The sequence below is a fragment of the Athene noctua genome, chromosome 5 (genome assembly GCF_965140245.1).
Source record: "Athene noctua chromosome 5, bAthNoc1.hap1.1, whole genome shotgun sequence".
Taxonomy (NCBI): domain Eukaryota; kingdom Metazoa; phylum Chordata; class Aves; order Strigiformes; family Strigidae; genus Athene; species Athene noctua.
This window is the reverse complement of record NC_134041.1, coordinates 34,934,489-34,954,046: the sequence shown is the minus strand read 5'-3', so window position 1 is coordinate 34,954,046 and position 19,558 is coordinate 34,934,489. Positions and strand designations below refer to the sequence as shown.

At 38.3% G+C, this 19,558-nt stretch overlaps 1 protein-coding gene across 1 annotated transcript in view; it reads right to left on the bottom strand.

Moving 5' to 3' along the window:
* The window catches only part of HMCN1 (hemicentin 1), a 211,555-nt gene that overhangs the window by 156,687 nt on the left and 35,310 nt on the right, over nucleotides 1–19,558 (bottom strand). The window contains exons 5-6 of the mRNA XM_074907071.1: nucleotides 8,914–9,085; nucleotides 7,106–7,212 (exon numbers count right to left, since the gene is read on the bottom strand). Coding sequence (XP_074763172.1) covers nucleotides 7,106–7,212; nucleotides 8,914–9,085 — 279 coding nt within the window. The remainder of the gene's footprint in view (nucleotides 1–7,105; nucleotides 7,213–8,913; nucleotides 9,086–19,558) is intronic.

Below are 19,558 nucleotides of genomic sequence, written 5' to 3'. Positions count from 1 at the left end.
AACATTTCAGGAATTGCAGAGTTTCTGATCTACCCATTTTAGATCAGTAGATAGACTTCAGCTTTCATTAAAACCAAGACAGAAAGGGGGGCTATGGCCAAAGCTGTAAGTAAAAACACCTTTAACAAAGTTTTACTTTTAGATACCAGACCCTACAAGTGTGGGGTCAACAAAGAGAGACAATTTGTCTTGGAGGTAAATCACACCACATACACTATCAACATCTACTTGTCACATGCCAGTGACTGTAATGGGCAACTGTCTGAAAGTTGGGATTTTCACCATTATAAAGTATACTACAAAATACTAAATGAAACAGAAGTCATCAACAAAAATTTTATGCTGATGTTTCTGTTAAGATATGTAAAAACAATTTACTTCCAGTTCGAAAATAATTTATCTTACCTTCTTATTTTTTAGATATAAAATTATTTTTAAATATACACAAAACTTATTTTACCCATGAGGCACATGCAAACATCATAGGCACTGCATATCATGAAACAAGTGGCAAGTACAGACCAACCTCAGTCAATACAGTATATTAGGGGTTCCTCTCTCTTCCAGCCAAAATCTCAGTGGAAAAGCAGAGGAAGCAGAAGTACCTCTCACCTCCGCTGCCAGCCCTCCACCTTGTCAGTCTGGTTGAATCAGCAAAAAATAAATCACAAAAAACCTCCACCTGTCCACCCACTATTGAAAACCCTTTATGTTGTTTGAGTGTAGAGAGGAGCTTATATGCAAGTCCTCAGTCTTATAATTACTTTATCTTCTTTAAGTTATTTCTATCATTCTATGCTGAGAAAGAAAAGGATAACTGCTACTTGCCAAGAGCACACAGGAATCCAAGGCTTTTTGTCCTCACCTACTTCCAAACCCTTCATGTGCTGGAAAAACAAAAAACCCCAAGGCAAAACACAGCTGCACCACACTGAGCCTGGATTTCGACAGACTTAATGATAAACCCATGGACAATTTCAACCAGAACAGCAGGGGGAAAAAAAAAAAAAAGATTCAGAAGGCTGTAAAGAGTGGTATCTAAACTCTATTACGCCAAGATCAAAACGGCAGTTAGTAGAACTGACTATGAATTTTTGTTCAGGGAGACAATGCAGCACACAAGACTTGCAACGTTAAAATAAAATCTTTTCACTGATCTTTATCTATCTACAGAGCATTATCTGATCCATTCCCAAATACATAATTCCTTCAGTTTAGTAACCACCTTTAATACAGCTGCCTATGAATGTTAAACAGTTGTTTCTTATAACTAACTGCCTAGGGACAGCCACTTACATACCCTGACAAATTGATGACTATCTGATTAAAACAACCTCTATTTGTTTCTATTTAGCCTTTCACCTCAAAAATCACTGCTAAAGCCTTTATATAAGCCAGCTGTTAACAATACAAAGAAATATTTAAGTGTGCCAAACAACTCATATTATCAAGAGTTAACTGGCAGTTAAAATTTCATTATACAAACTCAGTGACAGTTTTTTCTTTTTATAGCTTGTGCATCTGTATAAGGAATTTATCGTGTGAATAAACTTTTCGAAAATTTTTTTAAGTGTTCAGTCACAATTAAAATCTTTAAAATCTTAATGCAAACAAAACAAGCCAGCAACTAAAGCCAAGTAAGCAATCCACAGAAAAATAGATTGGGAAGTTATTTCTCTTCATGAATTATTCAGACCTTTGGATACTTGTGAATTTTTAAGGCTAGAATAAGCCTTATAAAATTTTACCATTTACTAGTAACAATAAATGCAGCTATTGTTGCCATGCCTATGAGCTGGCAGTCTTACACAAACACCAAAGAATAAATTTCATCCCAAAGGATTGCCTTCTAATTAGTATCTTTCTCAAGACCCTCTTCATTATTTGTAGTTTAACATGGATCACTGATATTGTACATTAGTGGTTTTCCTCCCAGACTGGACAAACATAACAAAAAGAGCAAATGCATATTTGTCACAGATGTTAGAAAAAAATGCTTTCCTGTCTTACAAACACCACAAAAATTTGTCCAAAATGCATGTATCTATAAACGACTGTATGACAAAATGCATGGGGTTTTGTAAAACAAAACTCTTAATTTTCACACAGCAGAAAAACCCAGCCACAATAACGGAATGATTTTAATTTATTTATATGTGTATATATATATTTACAGCTATATATATTTACAGTGATGGAGATACATAACTGAATTAGGCTTTGTCACATTCTTATGCACTGGAAATTACTCTGGACTGGTTTGTCATTACACTCCATGGAACCAGCTGCATTTCACTACACATGTGTAAGGGAATAATAACCAGCAGTCATTAAAAACATGTCTTTGATCACAAGAATAGCCATGTCTTCCTGCTGATTTCTCATTGCTCTTCCTCTCCTTTCCTCAGTCACACAGATCATCATTTAACTCTGTGCAGCAGGGAAGTTTTTGTGGCTTTGCCGAGCTGGAAAAGCGACAGCCTATTGAGTAACCCCAGAACAAACCAGCAGCTGATTGATGGCTTCTCACCCCTGCCTCTCCCCACGGACACACCTCCATCACTCACCAGCTTTTTCAGCTGGAAACACAGGGCAGGCAAGGCCTTTAAGGAGTAATTAAATACAACTGCTTTCTAATGCTGCTGTCCTGGAGCTTGCAGGTAACTTACTTGCAACATGTTGGACACCTCCTAAACTGCTCCAGAGAAATCTCTGAAGAGAAGTCCATAGGACAGGTCTTTGTAGGAGGGATTTAGCAAAAGCAAACTGATGCTTCTTCACCTACTAAAGGAGTCAGGATGTTCCTGTTGAGGCCCACCTCTTGGTAGGTATCTCAGCACTAGGACCAGCAGGTAAATTTAATCTCACAGCTAGCTCTGAGGCACAGAAAACACATGCAACAGTAGGACCATCTTTCTGAAGAAATATGCTTCCTTCTGCACAAAACCTGTACTGTTCACTGATAGACTGTGGAGAGAAAATCCACATGCTCACCTCACATCATTACTCTTTGAAAGGGCTCCTGTCACCTTGTAAAACAAGGTTACTATAGCAGACCTTGAAAGGAAAAATTATTAAATTTAATTCCTTGAATTAAATTCCTTGAATATAAAATCCTTGAATAAAAATCCCTTGAAAGGAAAAATTATTAAAATTAAAAAATAAATTAATTATTTATACAAAATACACATGCATGCACAGATCTGATGTCCTGAAGTACCTGAAGCGAACTGGAGGCCTCCTGCAGCACCGGAGGCAACTGGATTGCATTCTGTGCATTTTATATTACCCAAACCTGTAATTGAAAAGACTTCACAGAGCACTGAAACTTCACTAACACTTGTCCACGGATTAAGGTGGAATCTTCTTGGACTGATTATTCTCCAGTTGATTTAATAGCAGCTAATACTGTTTAGCTCACCATGATTTGTTACCATACTAAAACGACAATTTTTTGCACTTCCACATGACAAGCACCTATATAAGCTGTTCGCACAAGCCTAATCGTGACCTGGTTTGCTCATAAAAGTTAATTAAAATATTTCAGCTATATTCAAGACAATTTTTTTTTAAAACCAAAATATGTGCTTTATTCTCCTGGAATTGGAGACATCGTTATGCTGAGCTTCAAAAAACAAAAACCTTAAAAACCCTCACTGCAGAAGCAGCCTGATGCTTTGGCTGGGACTGGTTTGCATCTTGCTGAGCATGGTGGCCTGGTTCCAGTGGAACCATTTGGCAGTTTGCACCATGCCAAGTGCCAGCCTCAGCTTTAGAAGAGCTTATTAGCTCTGATGGGTGCTACACACTGAGCCTGTAAGAGTGGCAAGCTCCGCTCTCAGCAATTTCTGGAATCCAGAAGTTTGGGCAAGGCAGTGCAGGCATACACAAGTGGTTCCACATGGCTCAGCTCCAAAAAGGCTTAGCAACTGCCATGCAGGGCCAGGGAGAGAGCACACAGCGCTTTTGTTTTTTCTGCACTGTTTCTGTGCTGTAGGGCACTGAATGTTTACTAGAATGCACGATTAACCTAAGTTTCCAACAAGCTACAGAATTGAATACTAAGGCACTGACTGTAGGAAGAGTTCTCTCAGTATGTCCAGTTACTAAGTCCAGCAGGACCCAAACCATTTATTTACTTTTTTAACAGACCACCAGGGTGTCTCTGTAACAAGTTTTTCAGCATTTCTGGTCCTGAAAGCATAGACAGACATTCAAACAATTCTCTATAAAGCTGCTGATGTCAACATGCTTTTCTAGTTCCAGTTCTGCAGCAGCATCAATAGTTTCCTACAGTGCTGTATGTGAATTAGTGATCCTTTAGAAACTACATCTGTGCATATAGCACAGACAATACACAGCATGCATCCATTCAGCACACCTCATTGTGAAATTGGCTATGAAGGTATCTTACACGGGTGACTTCCCCTCCAAAAATGACAATATAGTATTTACACTTCTAGAATAGAATAGTTCAGCTGGAAGGGACCTATACCAGTATGATTGTTTCCACATCAATTGAGGATAGCTGGGATCATGCTGCTTTATCTACGTAAAGAAGTATACAACAGCAAGACAAAGCATGAGTCAGTTTAGGCTACAATTACACCACAGATGTGAGGAGATGATGTAAAACTTACAGTTCATTATACCTCCCTTCCTCTCCCCCACTCTAAGCACATGTGACACAGCATGCTGCCCCCTACCAACCAGCTCAAGGTACAGTTTCAACTTCATTTAAATAGTTTGGAGATAATCTGTCCACAAAACATAGCTAAATAGTGTGATTTCTACATAAACACAGCTAGGTCTTGCACAGATTTTGAGGTGTGGTAGTGGGACATCATTTGTTAGCCAATACATTTCCAGTGTTTTGAAACATGAGCATCTAGCCATAAAAACAATGTTGGTGCTAGTTCTTAAGTTCATGTAAATACTGTGTTATCCATAGGGCAAACATTTCATTCACATTTGGTACAATTAGATTTTGAACAGTTGATTAAAGTGACATAAAGGATACTTTATAAACCAAAATTATTAATACATACATTAGACTACCTAAGTCTAGCCAAATCACAAGATTCATCTTCCAGTTTACTGGATTATTCTAAGAGTGCTCTTGGTCACCCTCTTTCCTTATTATGGTTGTAGGTAAGCAATTTTTGGCCTGCTACACTGTGTTAACTGGAATCTCTGCTAAATTAGGGGTTAAGGCTAATCAAAGCAATCTATTTTCTGTTTCTAATTTAAATTTTATACATACATTTATCGATCTATAAACAGTGAAGATTTCAGCTACACTGGCTTCAATTCACAGCTCCAAACTCTTTGTGCAGCAATGGGTCGTAAGTGCTCTTGGAGATTATTGCATTTACACACCTTGTTCACCACGTGCCTCAATTATGATGTGGCAGCACAGGAACATGTGACCAACGGCAAACACTGAAGCTAGCACTGTCACCCAGAGAAAATCCCGTAAAACCATAGTTCTAAGTGGTTCTTTCACCACTAGGGCATTTTGTTCTTTCATTTCAGAGCAAAATACATTAATGTATCTTTACTCGGGAGCTGGCTACTTGCTACAACTCTCAGAACCAGCAGGTAGGATTGCTCTCCATCTGTTGCAGTGCACACTGATCGTGCTCAGCAGAAGGAGCCTTCAGCCAAACACTTAGGGAGCATTCCTACAGACTGCTGAGGGAACAGCAACCTTTGGCCTAGGGAGGTTGATCAAGGGGTCACAAAGTTGCTGCAGTCAGTTCCAAGATGACCATTTTAGCAGAGTCTTAATGATCCTTTTGTTTGGTTACTACTGATAATCATGTTGATCTTAACTTCTTAGCATTTCCAAATCCTTTAGGGTTTGAGAGAGACAAGAAACCAGGCCTGGGAGAAACTAAGAAAAAGCAAAAGTTGAGGCTGATTGAAGAAATGCCTCAACTCACAAGACAAAACTATGAGTCACAGGGTGCATTCTGTGGAGGTCAAAGCTGATAAGGCTACCCCAATAACACAAGATGCAGCTTCAGGGGGGAGCTCTATGGAGACAGGACAGCCCTGCTCTGGTGCACCTGGGCAAATTTCAAGGGCCATCTGTCTAGTGAATGAACTTTGCTTCATTATTCACGAAATGCATATTAAAGTTAACACCCCTCACTATGCTAACGAAGGCTAATATGACAATTAGATCATCCCATGAAACACCTTACCCCTCCCTGTACATGGGATACGTAGGTGTGTGGGTCAACCTAGGGGACGGACCCAAGGAAAGTGGGTATAAATCAAGGGGGGGGGGGGGGGGGGAAGGGAAGAAAGAGGGGCGGCTGGAAAGAGCCGTGAAGTGAAGAATATGGATGGAAGTGAAAAAGACAGCTGCCTCCTGGAACCCTTGCTGGCAGGATCAGCGCAGGAACCCAGACCAGTGATCTGTATTTCCCCATTCCCCCCATCTCCCTCTTCTCCCCTTCCCATTAAGAAATGCAAGGCATGTTGTATTGCTTGCCGCAACTTGCTATATCCTTAGCCAGTTATTGTGTGTTCAATTAGTACATTGTGGGTAGTTAATAAATGTTTGGACTTGGAGACTTGTCCGCTCCATTGGGGATTTGCAAATCTGAGTCACTTGTCTCCCTCGTCTGAGAGGGACGTGACAGGGTTCATTTTGCAACTGTAGCACTCACATGAACAAATGTATTTACATACTGTAGTATTTAAATAATTTGCTGATAAGGAGTTTGAATTAAATGTGTATTTATCAACATTATGAACCTGCTAATGAAATCTCTGGCCTGCAAAGTGCACATCATCTCCACAGCACAGCCCCTCTGTGTCCATGCTCACTACGGAGTATCTGCTCACTACACTCCAAAAAATTTGGTGCTCACTTCAACCTTTTTCCATCCAAAGGAAAAGGATGACCTAAGGATTTGACTTAAGATAATCATGTCTAATATATGTTGTCATCTTAATAAGAATTTCAGAAAGTTCATTTATTATAACACAATCTCTTCTATGAATATCTATGATAAATAATACAGTAAATCATTATACAACCCCCTTGTAAGCTATAGGACAAGTAATACATGGATTTCTGCAGTAACATTACCTTAATTGTCCATGTTCCAGGCTCTGGATCTTTGACATTTACTACCTTTGCAGAGTTGTGGATATTTAGCAATTCATTCAGTCCGGATCCTTTACTTATCTGCTTGCCTGTAAAGAAAACCCCAGTAAACACAGTAGTGCTTAAAAGAACGCAGAGTAAATACAATATTGTTCTTCTGTACTGATGTATTTTTGATACTTGACTTACTGGCTACTTAGTGGTCAATGACATTTAGAAAAGTCAAAATTCCCTGTAATTCTTTGCTAGAATATTAAAAATGCTCATTTATTTTCCCTCTTTTCATTCACTTGGGAAACTTAATACAGCCTACAACCATACAGAGCTGTGGGAAACCCAGAAACTCTAAGTAAAACCAATTCTCTTCTTCACAGAAAATACTTTGCTCTCAGTGAAAGGAGGCAGCATGGAAGCAAACTCCCTCGAAGGAGATCTTTAGAGCATGACCTACCTGCCAGCCCACTCACTCTTCCATCCTCTAGACTTATTTCAAGCAGGATAAACTGCACAAGTAAAAATACTGATAAGCCAGGTTCTTCCGGCAGATAGGCATTAGCATGTGATTAAGTGGGGTAACACATGCAAGATCCTCACAGGGAATTTAGGCTGTTAGCCATTCTAGACATCAATAAAAGAGAGCCAGTTTCCACTGCACCATACCGCACTTGATATGTATACCTATACATGCAAACATATGGATGGTTGTACACAAGAACTAGTTCTCTATAGAGGCATTTTGCTCCCTCAGGGCTGACTATGAAGCACCATCAGCACTAAAACCCATCTTGCTCTTTTAGAACACTAAAGGGAAAGGTGAAGTTGGGAATGGCATGTCTCAGTGTCAATTTTTAAGAACTTACTGGACATGTCTCAACTAACACCACTGAAATTATGTGGATTTAGATGCACAGAGCTGACCTATAAGAAAGGAAAACACATAAATGGGGTCAAAGCTCCAGCTAAGCCTGATGGTTGCACCCAGGTTTGTGTGTTAACATGGTTCGAAGAGAGACACTGAGCAAATTTCTTTCCTCTACATAAAGAAGAATGCCTAAGTAGAGGACAGACCAGATTATATTGCAGGGTATTTCCAAGTATTTCCAAGATACTAAAACTTAAGCTATATCCTTAGCCAAAAGTCATTCAGAGAATACAAAGTACGATCTGAATATATTTATGGAGTGCTGTTGTTCCAGGTTCCTAAGGCATCAACATAACCATGAACAACAGATTTGTTCAAAATATCTTCAATTACAAATTAGCAACCAAATCTGTCACTGCCTTCCCCATCACACACTGTTCAACTAGAGATGGGCACATGGGACTGGGTTTGATTCTGTATGCTCTCACAGTTCAAAGAATCCAGACCTTGGCTTACCTTTCACCACAGAAACAACCACCATCTATAACCCCTAAATGATGATTCAGTAACTACATAAATACATGGAAAACAAAAACATCCAGAAATTTTCAATGTAAGGACAAACAGTAAGAAGGTAGATAGAGGTGAGATGAAGTGGTCAGAATAGGGAGGATTTCCAGTTTCCTCTCAGTCAAAAAAAAATGGAACAGCTAGAACAATTTCAATATCAGCAGTACGTATATCCAAAGATTTTGTATTTTTAAAATAAAGTAAAATTTTGAAGTATCTTGAAAATCTAATACTGGTTTTCAAAATGTGAAAGACATTTATGAATCACAAATACAGCCTCCCCTATCAGGGACAGTAGAGACTATTTGTCTTTTTCATTCACTTTTCATTGCTGTCACAAAAGAAGGAATAACTTCACCTAATGGATCATGAATTTCAATTCCTGGTGAAGGACCACTCAAGGACACTGTAACCTCTTTCAGACTTGGATCAAAAGGGATCTGCCAAGTATTTGCAGCCATGGTCAAATGGTCTGTAGACAAGAGATGTACTTTGGAGGCTTGAACTGCTTCTTCAACCCATTTTAACACCTAGAAGAGAAAATAACAGTTGTTATTATACTGTCAACAGTATCTGCTGTTGAAATATTTTCTGTTGAAATACTTCCTCTACTTTCATGTAGAGATTCCGTGTTAACTTCTATTATAATAGGAGTACTTGCACCTATGACTATTGTCTGATGACATGCAGCTACCACATCACCCTGAACAAACACAGCAGGGTAAAGGACTTGACTAATACAATCACCCACTGCATCCATTTCAAAGATGCTCTGGAGACAGCACAAACTTAATTTCAACTTGTATCAGGAACACCCAAGAGTACAGGAATATAGAAGGAAAACAGCATGCCAGGAATATACAGGAAACAATGCACCAACATCAAAGCAAAGGTATACTTCAACTTCTACTATGCAATTTAAGAATCAATATACATAGTAAGACAAAACAGATAGCCTGGAAAAACAAAGACTAAAACCATGTTGTCTTACCAGCGCAGTTATCAGTTCTGAAGTAAATAGGCTTATTTGCCACATTATGGCAAATATATTTAAAACAATACCTAAAAATATGCAATTTTAATAGAAGATATTACTGAAGCCATGATCCGTATGAGGAGGAGTCAGAAAGAGACCTGGATACACAACATCCACAAATACACCTTTAAAAAGGAATTAGGGATACAAATCTATGCATATTTCTCGTCATCAGCTAACTATTAGTTGCCTGAAGAAAGAAGGAAAACTCCCTCATCCAGATGTACTGAATAATTGCCATCCATGAACTTTTTCAATTTTTTTTTTCCCCTAGAGTACCTAATACAAAATGCTGTTAGGCAGAGCATACAGGTCAGAGGGGAACAATGCTTTAGAAGATAAATTCTTGTGACCAATACCAAATCTGTGCCTTACAGAATTATAGCCCTTAAACATTTTTAAGCAATAATTATCAAATTAAAAAAATATTTTTAAAAAAGAGGAAAGCAGAGGTCTACATTATCACCTATTTCAAGTGAAAGTAACAAAAAACCAAAGATAGCCAAAACCCAGGCAGAGTCTAAGGGTTCTCCTATACACCTTCAGCTATTAACTCTGGAGTTAAGCACTATCAGATCACCCAGTACCAGTAATATGACCCAGACTGACAGAAATTAGGTCAGTACCAGTGATGCCAGATTTCCCAGAGCACATCATATAGGGTTTACACCTCAAGTTTGTGGCAGGCAGGCAGAAGATGAGATGATATTTTGCTTAAGTATAAAATTAGAATAATACAGACAGATGACACTACTACAAAATTTGTTTATAGAACCTGATTTATCCACATACTTGGTCTCAGTGGCAAGGTGTTGACATCAGGGTGGCCTCTGTGAGGAGATCAGAGGCTGCCCCAGTCAGTTCTGCAACAGCCCTGCCACAGCCACAGCTGAGCCCTTCAGCCATGCTGGTGGCACCACTGTGTAAATGCACTGAAGAAAGGGCAAAGTGCTGCTTAGGCAGTGAAGGGTGAGGGGAAAAAAAAGTGTGAAATACACTCCTAGAGTACTCAGGTGAGAGAAGGAGGGGAGGTGGTCCTGCAGGTGCAGGAGCAGAGATCTCCCTGCAGCCTGAGGGTATTTCCCTGCAGCATGTGGAGGACCCCACATAAGCTTTTTCCTGACAGGACTGCAGCCCATGGGAGAGATCACAGTGAAGGAGAGTGTGAGGAGGAAAGAGCAGCAGAGAGAAACCCCTGTGTACTGACCACAAGCCCTGTGGCACTGGGGAGAGGAAAGAGGAATATACTACATCGTCTCTGTACATTAATCCCACTGAAGCAATATGGGTTTTTCTAACATTGTGAATGTGATTCACAGTTACATTGAACCATGATTTTACATCACAGTTAACCATGGCTGCATTCAGAAACATCTTTTAAAGGAGTTTTCAATTATGCCAGTACAACTGGTTGGTATACAAGACCTGGAAACCAACAATAACCTGGACATGTCATCCGTCAGCAATGGAGGACCCAAGAGTAAGTCCTTAGCTCTAGGACCCAATTCAACACACTAACCCAAAAGCACCTCGCTTCCTTGGCTTGTTAGGCATAATTTACGTATTTTCCCCCCATTTAAAAAATGGCTTATACCATAGGTTTCTGTTCAAGATAACTTTGTGATAGAAACTAAATTCCAACCTGTTTTAAATGCAAACGTACTTGTTCTTATACTGTGAACACCGAGCAACCTTTGTACAAATGTGAAAGAAGTTTAAACAAATGGAGACATCATTCCAAAAGGCATTCAAAATGGTGAGGACACATTTTCACAAATTCTTCTCCCTGCACTACTAGTAATGCCTCACCTGAGACATGACGAATGCTCCCAACACAGTGTGAAGTGAAACAGCATCGACCAGGTAACAGTGCCACGTGCCCTCTCCACAAGGGTCTGCATAAGCAAGGTACTTAGCCAGACTTTCAAAGAAGCATACAGACATCACAGTAAAATTAAATGTACTACTCAAAATCCCTGAAGTAACATGACCCAAGAGAGAAATACAGTTTCTGCAACAGCTAGTGACACCAGCTATTTAGCAGCTCTGTTTAGATAAGTCTGAAACAAAAATCACAAGGCTTCAAAAAGATCCAGCTAATTTTAAGTTTTGCCTTTAGAAATTATACATTTGGATCCAGAACTGCTCCAAAAGAAATTTCAGATCTGTTCTACTTACATATATTGAGATGACACTTTTTTTGTACTAGGTATATAGAAAAGTTTCCATTTAGTTACAGGATCTCAACTCCGCAGGTAAATTTTTAAACAAACAGTAAAACTTAATGAACTTATGTGAATTTTCAGTAGGAAGGAATTTTCCTGTCTAGTTTAAACTGATTTCAAGAGACTTAAGCAAAATAAATCAAGTTACAAGGTAAGGCATCATTGCAGAAGCTTTGCCAATATATATAAGAATTAGAATCACATTAGTATTTATACACAAAATTCTTTCATAAGCTCAGAAGGGTTAACATTACATAGCTGAAAGTTTGGTAGAATGACATAATATAGTTATGAATGGGAGAAAAAGTCTTTTATTCCCAAATTACTTTTTTTTTGAAAAAACACAACAACAACGAAATTATGTAACATTTTAAATATTTTTGGGGTCTTCTAGTCATCACTACCTCGTTCCCAACTCATGACCATCAACCTGACATGCCTCTTCCTGAGCAGCAACCACAGCAACCAGCAGGGTGGAGACAGAAGCCCACCCATCCAGCACTCCTAGACCAGTTCTGTGCACTGGAAAGAGTTCTCACAGTTGGAAAGAGAAGATCCAAGCCTTCAGCAACTTGGCTCACTCTCATACTCTAGCCTCATGAGAGAAGATTCATTTGTCCAGTTTTCTATTAAAGCCATTATTTCACAGTAAAAATAACCTGGAATAGAAAATACAGATGGGAAGAACACGCAATTCTATCCAGGTCAATCTCTCGGAACTACTAAAGCTTACAAACCATCTCTCCGCATTATAAAACCAACACAAGGTACTGGTTCAGCATTACTCTAAGCTGCTCGTGCACTGAATGACAACGGAGTTTGTTAGAATTCTAATGATAAAATTACTAATTGAGAGCATACATGATCTCAGTGATCCCAAAGCACTTTGCTGACCTTTGACAGCAACTACAACAAGAAAAATGCATCTTAAAATCAGAGTACTGGCAATACTATTCCAGCAGCTCTTACCAGTAGTTATAAAACAATGCCTAACATCAGGCATGCTGATTATAAAATGTACCTGGAGCCAAATTATCATCTTGCCATTGCTTACTTCCTTGGGGTGCTCAGGTTTTATATGTTGTAGTTCATATGTACAGGCACATGAAGGAATTGTTTCTGCGTGAAACCAGCATAAATAATTCTTCCCTCCTTGCAATTGCTCATTCTCCTTCTTAAGGTTCACTGCCCCTACTTATTTTGTTTCTGGGGTCAGGCTGCAAGCCAATCATTAGAATCATAATTAAAAGGATCTGGATTGAAAACAACCCAAAGTGGAGCAAAATGTCTTAAACCACAGTCACCAATACTCCATAGCACACAAATTCAGCAAAAGAATTTGACAGGTCCTTCCAGCTTTAAAACTTGTGTTTGTTGTGGGGCTTTTTTCCTAACTGCATCTCAGTTTACTACATATTACTTTCCTTTACAAAAAAATCTGACTTTCACACAGCATAGTTCACTTCAAGCCACCGCTGGAACATGTTACTGCAACAAACTTGGGGGAGGCAAGCAGGAAGGCTCTCCAGTGGAAAGTTTATCAGCATGCAACCATTTATTTCAAAACAAAAATCTAATCAAAAGAAATACTTTTGTGAGCCCCAGATATCCTTTTTGGCAGACAGGCTGAGCCGTGGAAATTGTTCCAAAAGCTTACTTTATTTCTAAGGTAATTATATGAGGCCTTGTAGCCTATCACTGGAAACACAAGCAATAGTTAATGATGTACAGCAGCCTAGTGTGCTTCAAGAGAAGAATAAAGAACACTTTCAAATTAGAAAAGGAATTTTCAGTAGAGAAATTGAAGTAAATCCAATCTTCTTTTTCTCTTTTAGCCTGTCAATGACAAAAAAAAAAGTAGTTTCTGTTAACCATAAAGTCAATTCAAACAACCCTGCCACAAAAATATCAACACCAATTCAAATAGCTGTAAGAAAGGAGCCTGCCTCACACCTCAACTCCTCACAGGTCTGTTGCTGAAACAGTGTACTTGCAACTGTGATGCTACTCTCACTTTAAGGGAAATTGCTGGTCTTTGGACAGAAAAAAACATATGGCATAAAAAGACTGGTTCGACCTCTGCTGGGCCACCTTTCTTCAAATCAGACTGTCAGCACCTCTTGGGCATGTTCTGCAGAGATGAGGCAACCACCACTTTTGGGCGTAGAAGGAAACAAACTAAGTTTTTTGGTTTCTTTGTTGAGACAATCTAGCACAGAGTTCACTGCATGTCACCAGGCTGGTTGTCATCATGGTGGGGATACATCTTGGCAGAAAAGGGAGTTAAGCATCCCTGATAAAAGCCAGTAAATAGTTAATTGGAACACAATCAAATTGGGTCAAAAATCTAACCTGAAGGGCACATATTTAGCTGTCTCACCAAATCCATTACTAATGGAAAACACAGGTCCAAGAGGTTAGCTTCTATACCACTTTGTCAAAGTGCAGCTTGAACTACCACTACGTGATCCAGACGTCTGCATAAAACCAGAAATAAGTCTGTATGAATTCACAAATGACATTTCAGAAGTTGTAAATCAGGGATGTGATTTGATTGATTTCCAGCATTACATGTTGAATGTGATTCCTTACGGCATTTCCCAGTGTAGCTGGGAAAGTCTGTCAATAAAACTACTTCTTAAGAAAGTCAGAGAGATGACATATCTGAGACATAACACTTTGAACATACAGCTACTAGTACACAAAAAGGCATTCACATACTGAAGACCGCCAAAATTGTTATCACTAGACTCCTTAAAAAAATCTCAACATAGAGAATTAGCTATGTTCTCTTTCCAAGAAAAGGAAAGATTTTCCCCTATCTCCACCCTCCTCCCTCTGCTCCCATCTTTGACTCTTATCTGACAAATAAGAATGTTCATTCGAAAACTATCCAAATCCACTAGACTAGTTTAAGGTTTGAGTTAGCATATAAACATCCCTTTGCTTTCAGAAGGTTTTAAAATGTCAGCTTCAACGGAAAAAAAAACAACTCAGTCTCGGATTTTTAGATCAATTTAAACCAGCTGAGTTCGAATTAAGGGAATTTTCAACTGGATGGCTGAGTACACACTAAGTTTTGTGGTCCCTACTGGAACTAGATAATTTGCAGGCAATGAAAACAAATTCTGGGGATGTAAAAACATTTTACCATTTACCAAGATCCAATCTAAATCCAGAACAAAGACTAAGCTGAAACCTTTAAATCTTCACCAAGTTGGTTTTTTGTTCTTAATGAAAACAGTTTTCCACTATGCAAGAGCTTTCTAAACACTTTTACTCATTTGCTATACTTTGATAATTTAGATAATGGAATAGATGTAAAAGACAAGGATTGCCATAGTTTTATCTCAGATGTGTAACAAATTTCAAGGACACTAGGTTTCCACCTGTGTATCTGATGGAATTAGAATGTTTATCCGCTCTTGAAGCACACCATAAGGTTCTTCTGGTTCTGATTATCTTTTAGTATTAATGACACACAATTATTTGTTATCTTTCTGGGCACATGAAGCAAAAGGTGACAGACCAGTCAGCATGGATTTTTCCTAAAGAGCTAGTGGTTAGAGACTGAACTCTTCCACCCCATATACCTTTAATGAAAGTTTGGTCTTTCTTCTTTCATTCCAACAGGTAGCTAGTCAGATGAGGGCATGAATACAAATCACTGCTAAGATTCTAAAGAAGTGCCTCCTACTTCTGTAGTTCCCATCATTTCTTACATTGGGGCGGGGGGGGAATCTTAAGAGTTTGCATCTTCTTTCACTTTTAAAATCTATGAAGCAAAAGTAAGTAGGTCTATAAAACCGGGTAATATTTCTGAAGAGCAAGCAAACACATTTTATATTTTACCCTACCATGACTACAAAGTAAAGTGGGGCTGGCTCAAGATCTTCAGGGAAGTTCAATCAACACTAAATATTAGGCACAGGCTCTCAAGCACACATTATGCCAAGTATGCCTGACCTTAGGCATATGGAAATGTATTCCTTATTTAATAAGTATTGATCTAGTTATATAAAGTATGAGGTTTAGAACCTTTGGTTCCTATAACTGTACATTGACTAAACTGACAAGGGTTCTGTCCTCATTCTTGTATTTTCAGTTGTGCAATTACTTTGTATAACTGCCAAATTGTTACATTAGCCACATCACCTTAATCTATTCACACTCCTTGAACAACACTACATTTCTATCTCAGTGTTATGTGAATAGATACAGCAATGACATAGATACTACAGCAACTCTGTAAACCTCAGCTAAAATTCCAGTTTATTAATGTACGCACTCTGGCTGATGCCTCCGAGGTTACTCAGGAGTTCTCTTATAGCAGAAATTGCCCTTAAAAATAAAATGCATCATGCCAGGGAATAATTATGTTGTGCAACTGCCATTTCAGAAAAAAGAAAGCAAGAACACTTTTGTTTTCAATCCAATCATGTATCAGAAGTAAAACTTATTGAGAAAGAGTAAGGGTCTTAAATTCAGAGTGGAATCCGACCGTCGTTTTTGAGAGTTTTTCAAGTTCAAAAATGAAGATGGAAGGCAACAGAATGACCCAGCTGTCTTAAGTCTGGCAGTAACTTGCTTGTATAGTTAAATTTTTCCCCAAAGTTCAATAGGCAATTCTGGAGATCCATTTCCCAACTCTGTCATTCCAAAGAGGTTTGCAATACTGCTGTAACACTGGTTTGGAAGTAGATTACTTTTTTCCTTTGGGACACTTACAAAAAGCCCCCAAAACAACAGCAGCTTTTGTTGTTCTGCCAAAATGTGACTTGATGAATATTATAAGAGGGGGAAGGGCAAATACAGAAATAATTTATAACACTTCTCCAGAGAATTTGCTCTTGCAGCCTGCCCTGCTGGCAGGTCATTTCTTGGAATGCATATTGAAACCTGGAATATCTGTAGAGCATGGTCTCTATTCCCATTTGTTTATTCTGGGTCTCGAGACTATTTCTCAAACAGTCAAAGCAATAGGATTTGAAGTTAACTCTTTCATCCCTTAAGTAAATGTAGGTTCATACTTCCACCCAAAGAGAAAAATATCTTAATAATGCTGTTAAATGGACATCTAAAATTATGACTGAGACAGTACATGTGAAGATTATACTATGAAAATAATTATACATATAACAATTATTACACATATAAAAACACACGACTGAAACGTTCCTCTGTGTTGAAACTCAAGCTCTTCAAAGTTAGGAAGGCTTCTCACCCAAAATTCAACCTTTTTTTTTCCCCCATCTAGTCTCATCCACCTTTCAAGTCACTGAACACCACTCCCTTTTTCCACCAAAGTTAATGCCATGTCACTCTCAGTTCTCCTCCCATCAATGTTGTGTATATGGAACATCCTACTTATTCTAAAAACCAGTAAGAAAGCTGTATTTTTAAGCAGCCTAGGGAAAGTTTTCCCTTCTTACAGGAATGTTAGAATAAGAGAAAAAAAAAAAAACAAGTGTTTCGATAATAAAAGAAATTGAAAACTACTATTCACTAGCTCAGGTCTTGTGAACTCCCTGCTTTAGTCATACCAATCAGTCCAATTCTGACACAGTAATGACTCATTTTTACTACAAAGAATCAAAATAACCTGGAGATGTGATCTAAACAACCAATGACTAACTAATCTCCACTATTTTTAAGATGTACCATATTCATACTCTGATGATCATCACTGTTCATCTTACCACCAGTTCTGGCATCAGTACAAACTTTTGGGCATCAGAATCATTTACAGGATTTTCCTTGCAGTACTCCATTATGAGGGGACTAAGTAAGTGTGGTGTAATATAACCTCAGTTCAAGTCACAATTAGTACCTTCTGGAAAGGCACAAATAAAATTGGATACATTTATGAAAACATAGAACCTGTTCATAACAGGAGAGTTTACCCCACGTTTGAGGAGTATTCTCAATGCATTTTAATTTTGAGCAATTACTGCAAATTAAGCCCTGAGCCTACAGAAGCAGCATGTAACCTCACTGCAGCCAAAGAAATCTCACCCTAGAGAAACACCTTTCAAGATTAGGAGTGAAATCCTTCGACAAAACAAGCACAATAACCTTTCCGAGACACTAGAGACAAAATGAGAATGCTACCATTCCTTTGGACAGAAGGACATTCATTTTCGAATTGATACAACAGGATTAAAAAAAAAAAAATCTCAAAACTACAGAGTAGTTTGAAAAATTTCAAACTGAAGATGAAGACTTCAATTTGTAGTTAAGTACAGTAGTATTCACAAGTTGTTAATGGAAGTAGAACTTCAAAAAAATCAAGATTTGAACAATAAGCCTTTCCCTTTTAAGGACCCTGATCACAAAATACTTTTCATCCCTTATAGACCTGGAATCAGGTAATTAATCAAATCTCACCGAATATGATGAAAATGTATTTGACCTCTCACTATTAGAAACCTGTCATGTTTTTTGAGTACAGAGTTACCTCTGGAGATGATGGTAGAGCTGATACCCCAAATAAAGGGGAAAAAAAAAAATAATCAAAAAATCTAGAAGAGTTTTAGATAATAAAACTAAAACTTATGCTTTGGACTTTAAGATTATGCTTGTTAATCTAATGCATAGAAACCATGACAAGTTTGTCAAAATACAGCCTTCCTCTCATACTGTTAGAAGAGCTTCGTTCAACAAGTAAGTGGAGTTACTTACACATTTCACACTTTGCTGGACTGAACCCACTACAACTTAGTCAAATTTATTGTTGATTGATGAAGCTAATGTAGTATTTGAGATCATAACATCTTTTTCAGAAGTGAAAAAAGGCACTAGGTTTTCCTAGTCTTCTTGATAACACAAGCACTGGGTAAGTATCAAGTATTGTTTTGTTTTGTTTCCTTGTAGCTATCTTATAATATTGCTTCATTCTGCACTTAATACACAAAGAACAAGCATAAGAGTAATGGTTTGAAACTTTATACACTAAAAATAGCTTTGTTTGGGTTTTTTGGGGGTAGAACAATCAAAAGTGTTTTAACAAAACAAGACATTGGTTTGGCAGGGTATTCAGTGTCAGTGACTTTATAGCTCTTTCCTAATCTACAATTCAGCATTAGCTATCTTAGGCCCAAAACAGTGAATATGTTTTAGTATTTATAAACTTTGTTCTTCACACACCATTGACTACTCAAAAAGGAGGGCAGGTTTTATTTCTGTTGAATCTTGCCTGAAGTATATACGGTAAAACAGCTAATGCAGATTACTACATCTCCTGTTCATTTGCACTAAAATTATTTCAGTCTTTTGGTTTTAATGCAAATTGTTCAGCAATTATAATGGAAGACTTCTGAAAGTGGTTTAGAGGTGGTTTTTTTTACCTAGGCAATGACTTACAGCCTGTGGCCACTGAAAGGAGGCACAGTTACATAGAGCACCATACTCTTCCCTCCCCCTCAAAAAAAACCTGCAAGAATAGAACCTACTGATATCATCACTTGTTGATCTAAATCTCTTGCTCTTGTGCAGGCCATGGGCTGCCTAGCCCACAGATGAAGACCCCATTTTTTGCTCAAAGAAAATGAGATGAAGCAGGAAGGAGGCAAAAGTAGCTACTGAAACCCCCTGCTTCAAGACTTACTCAAAACTCAAAGAAAGACTAACAATCCAAGCAGAAGCTGGCTTTCTTATAAAGAAGGAACATGCCAACAAGTTCAGAAAGCAGAGGCAGGCAGCTGACAAAACAGTGCATGCCAGCTCCACTTAAGAACATGGTG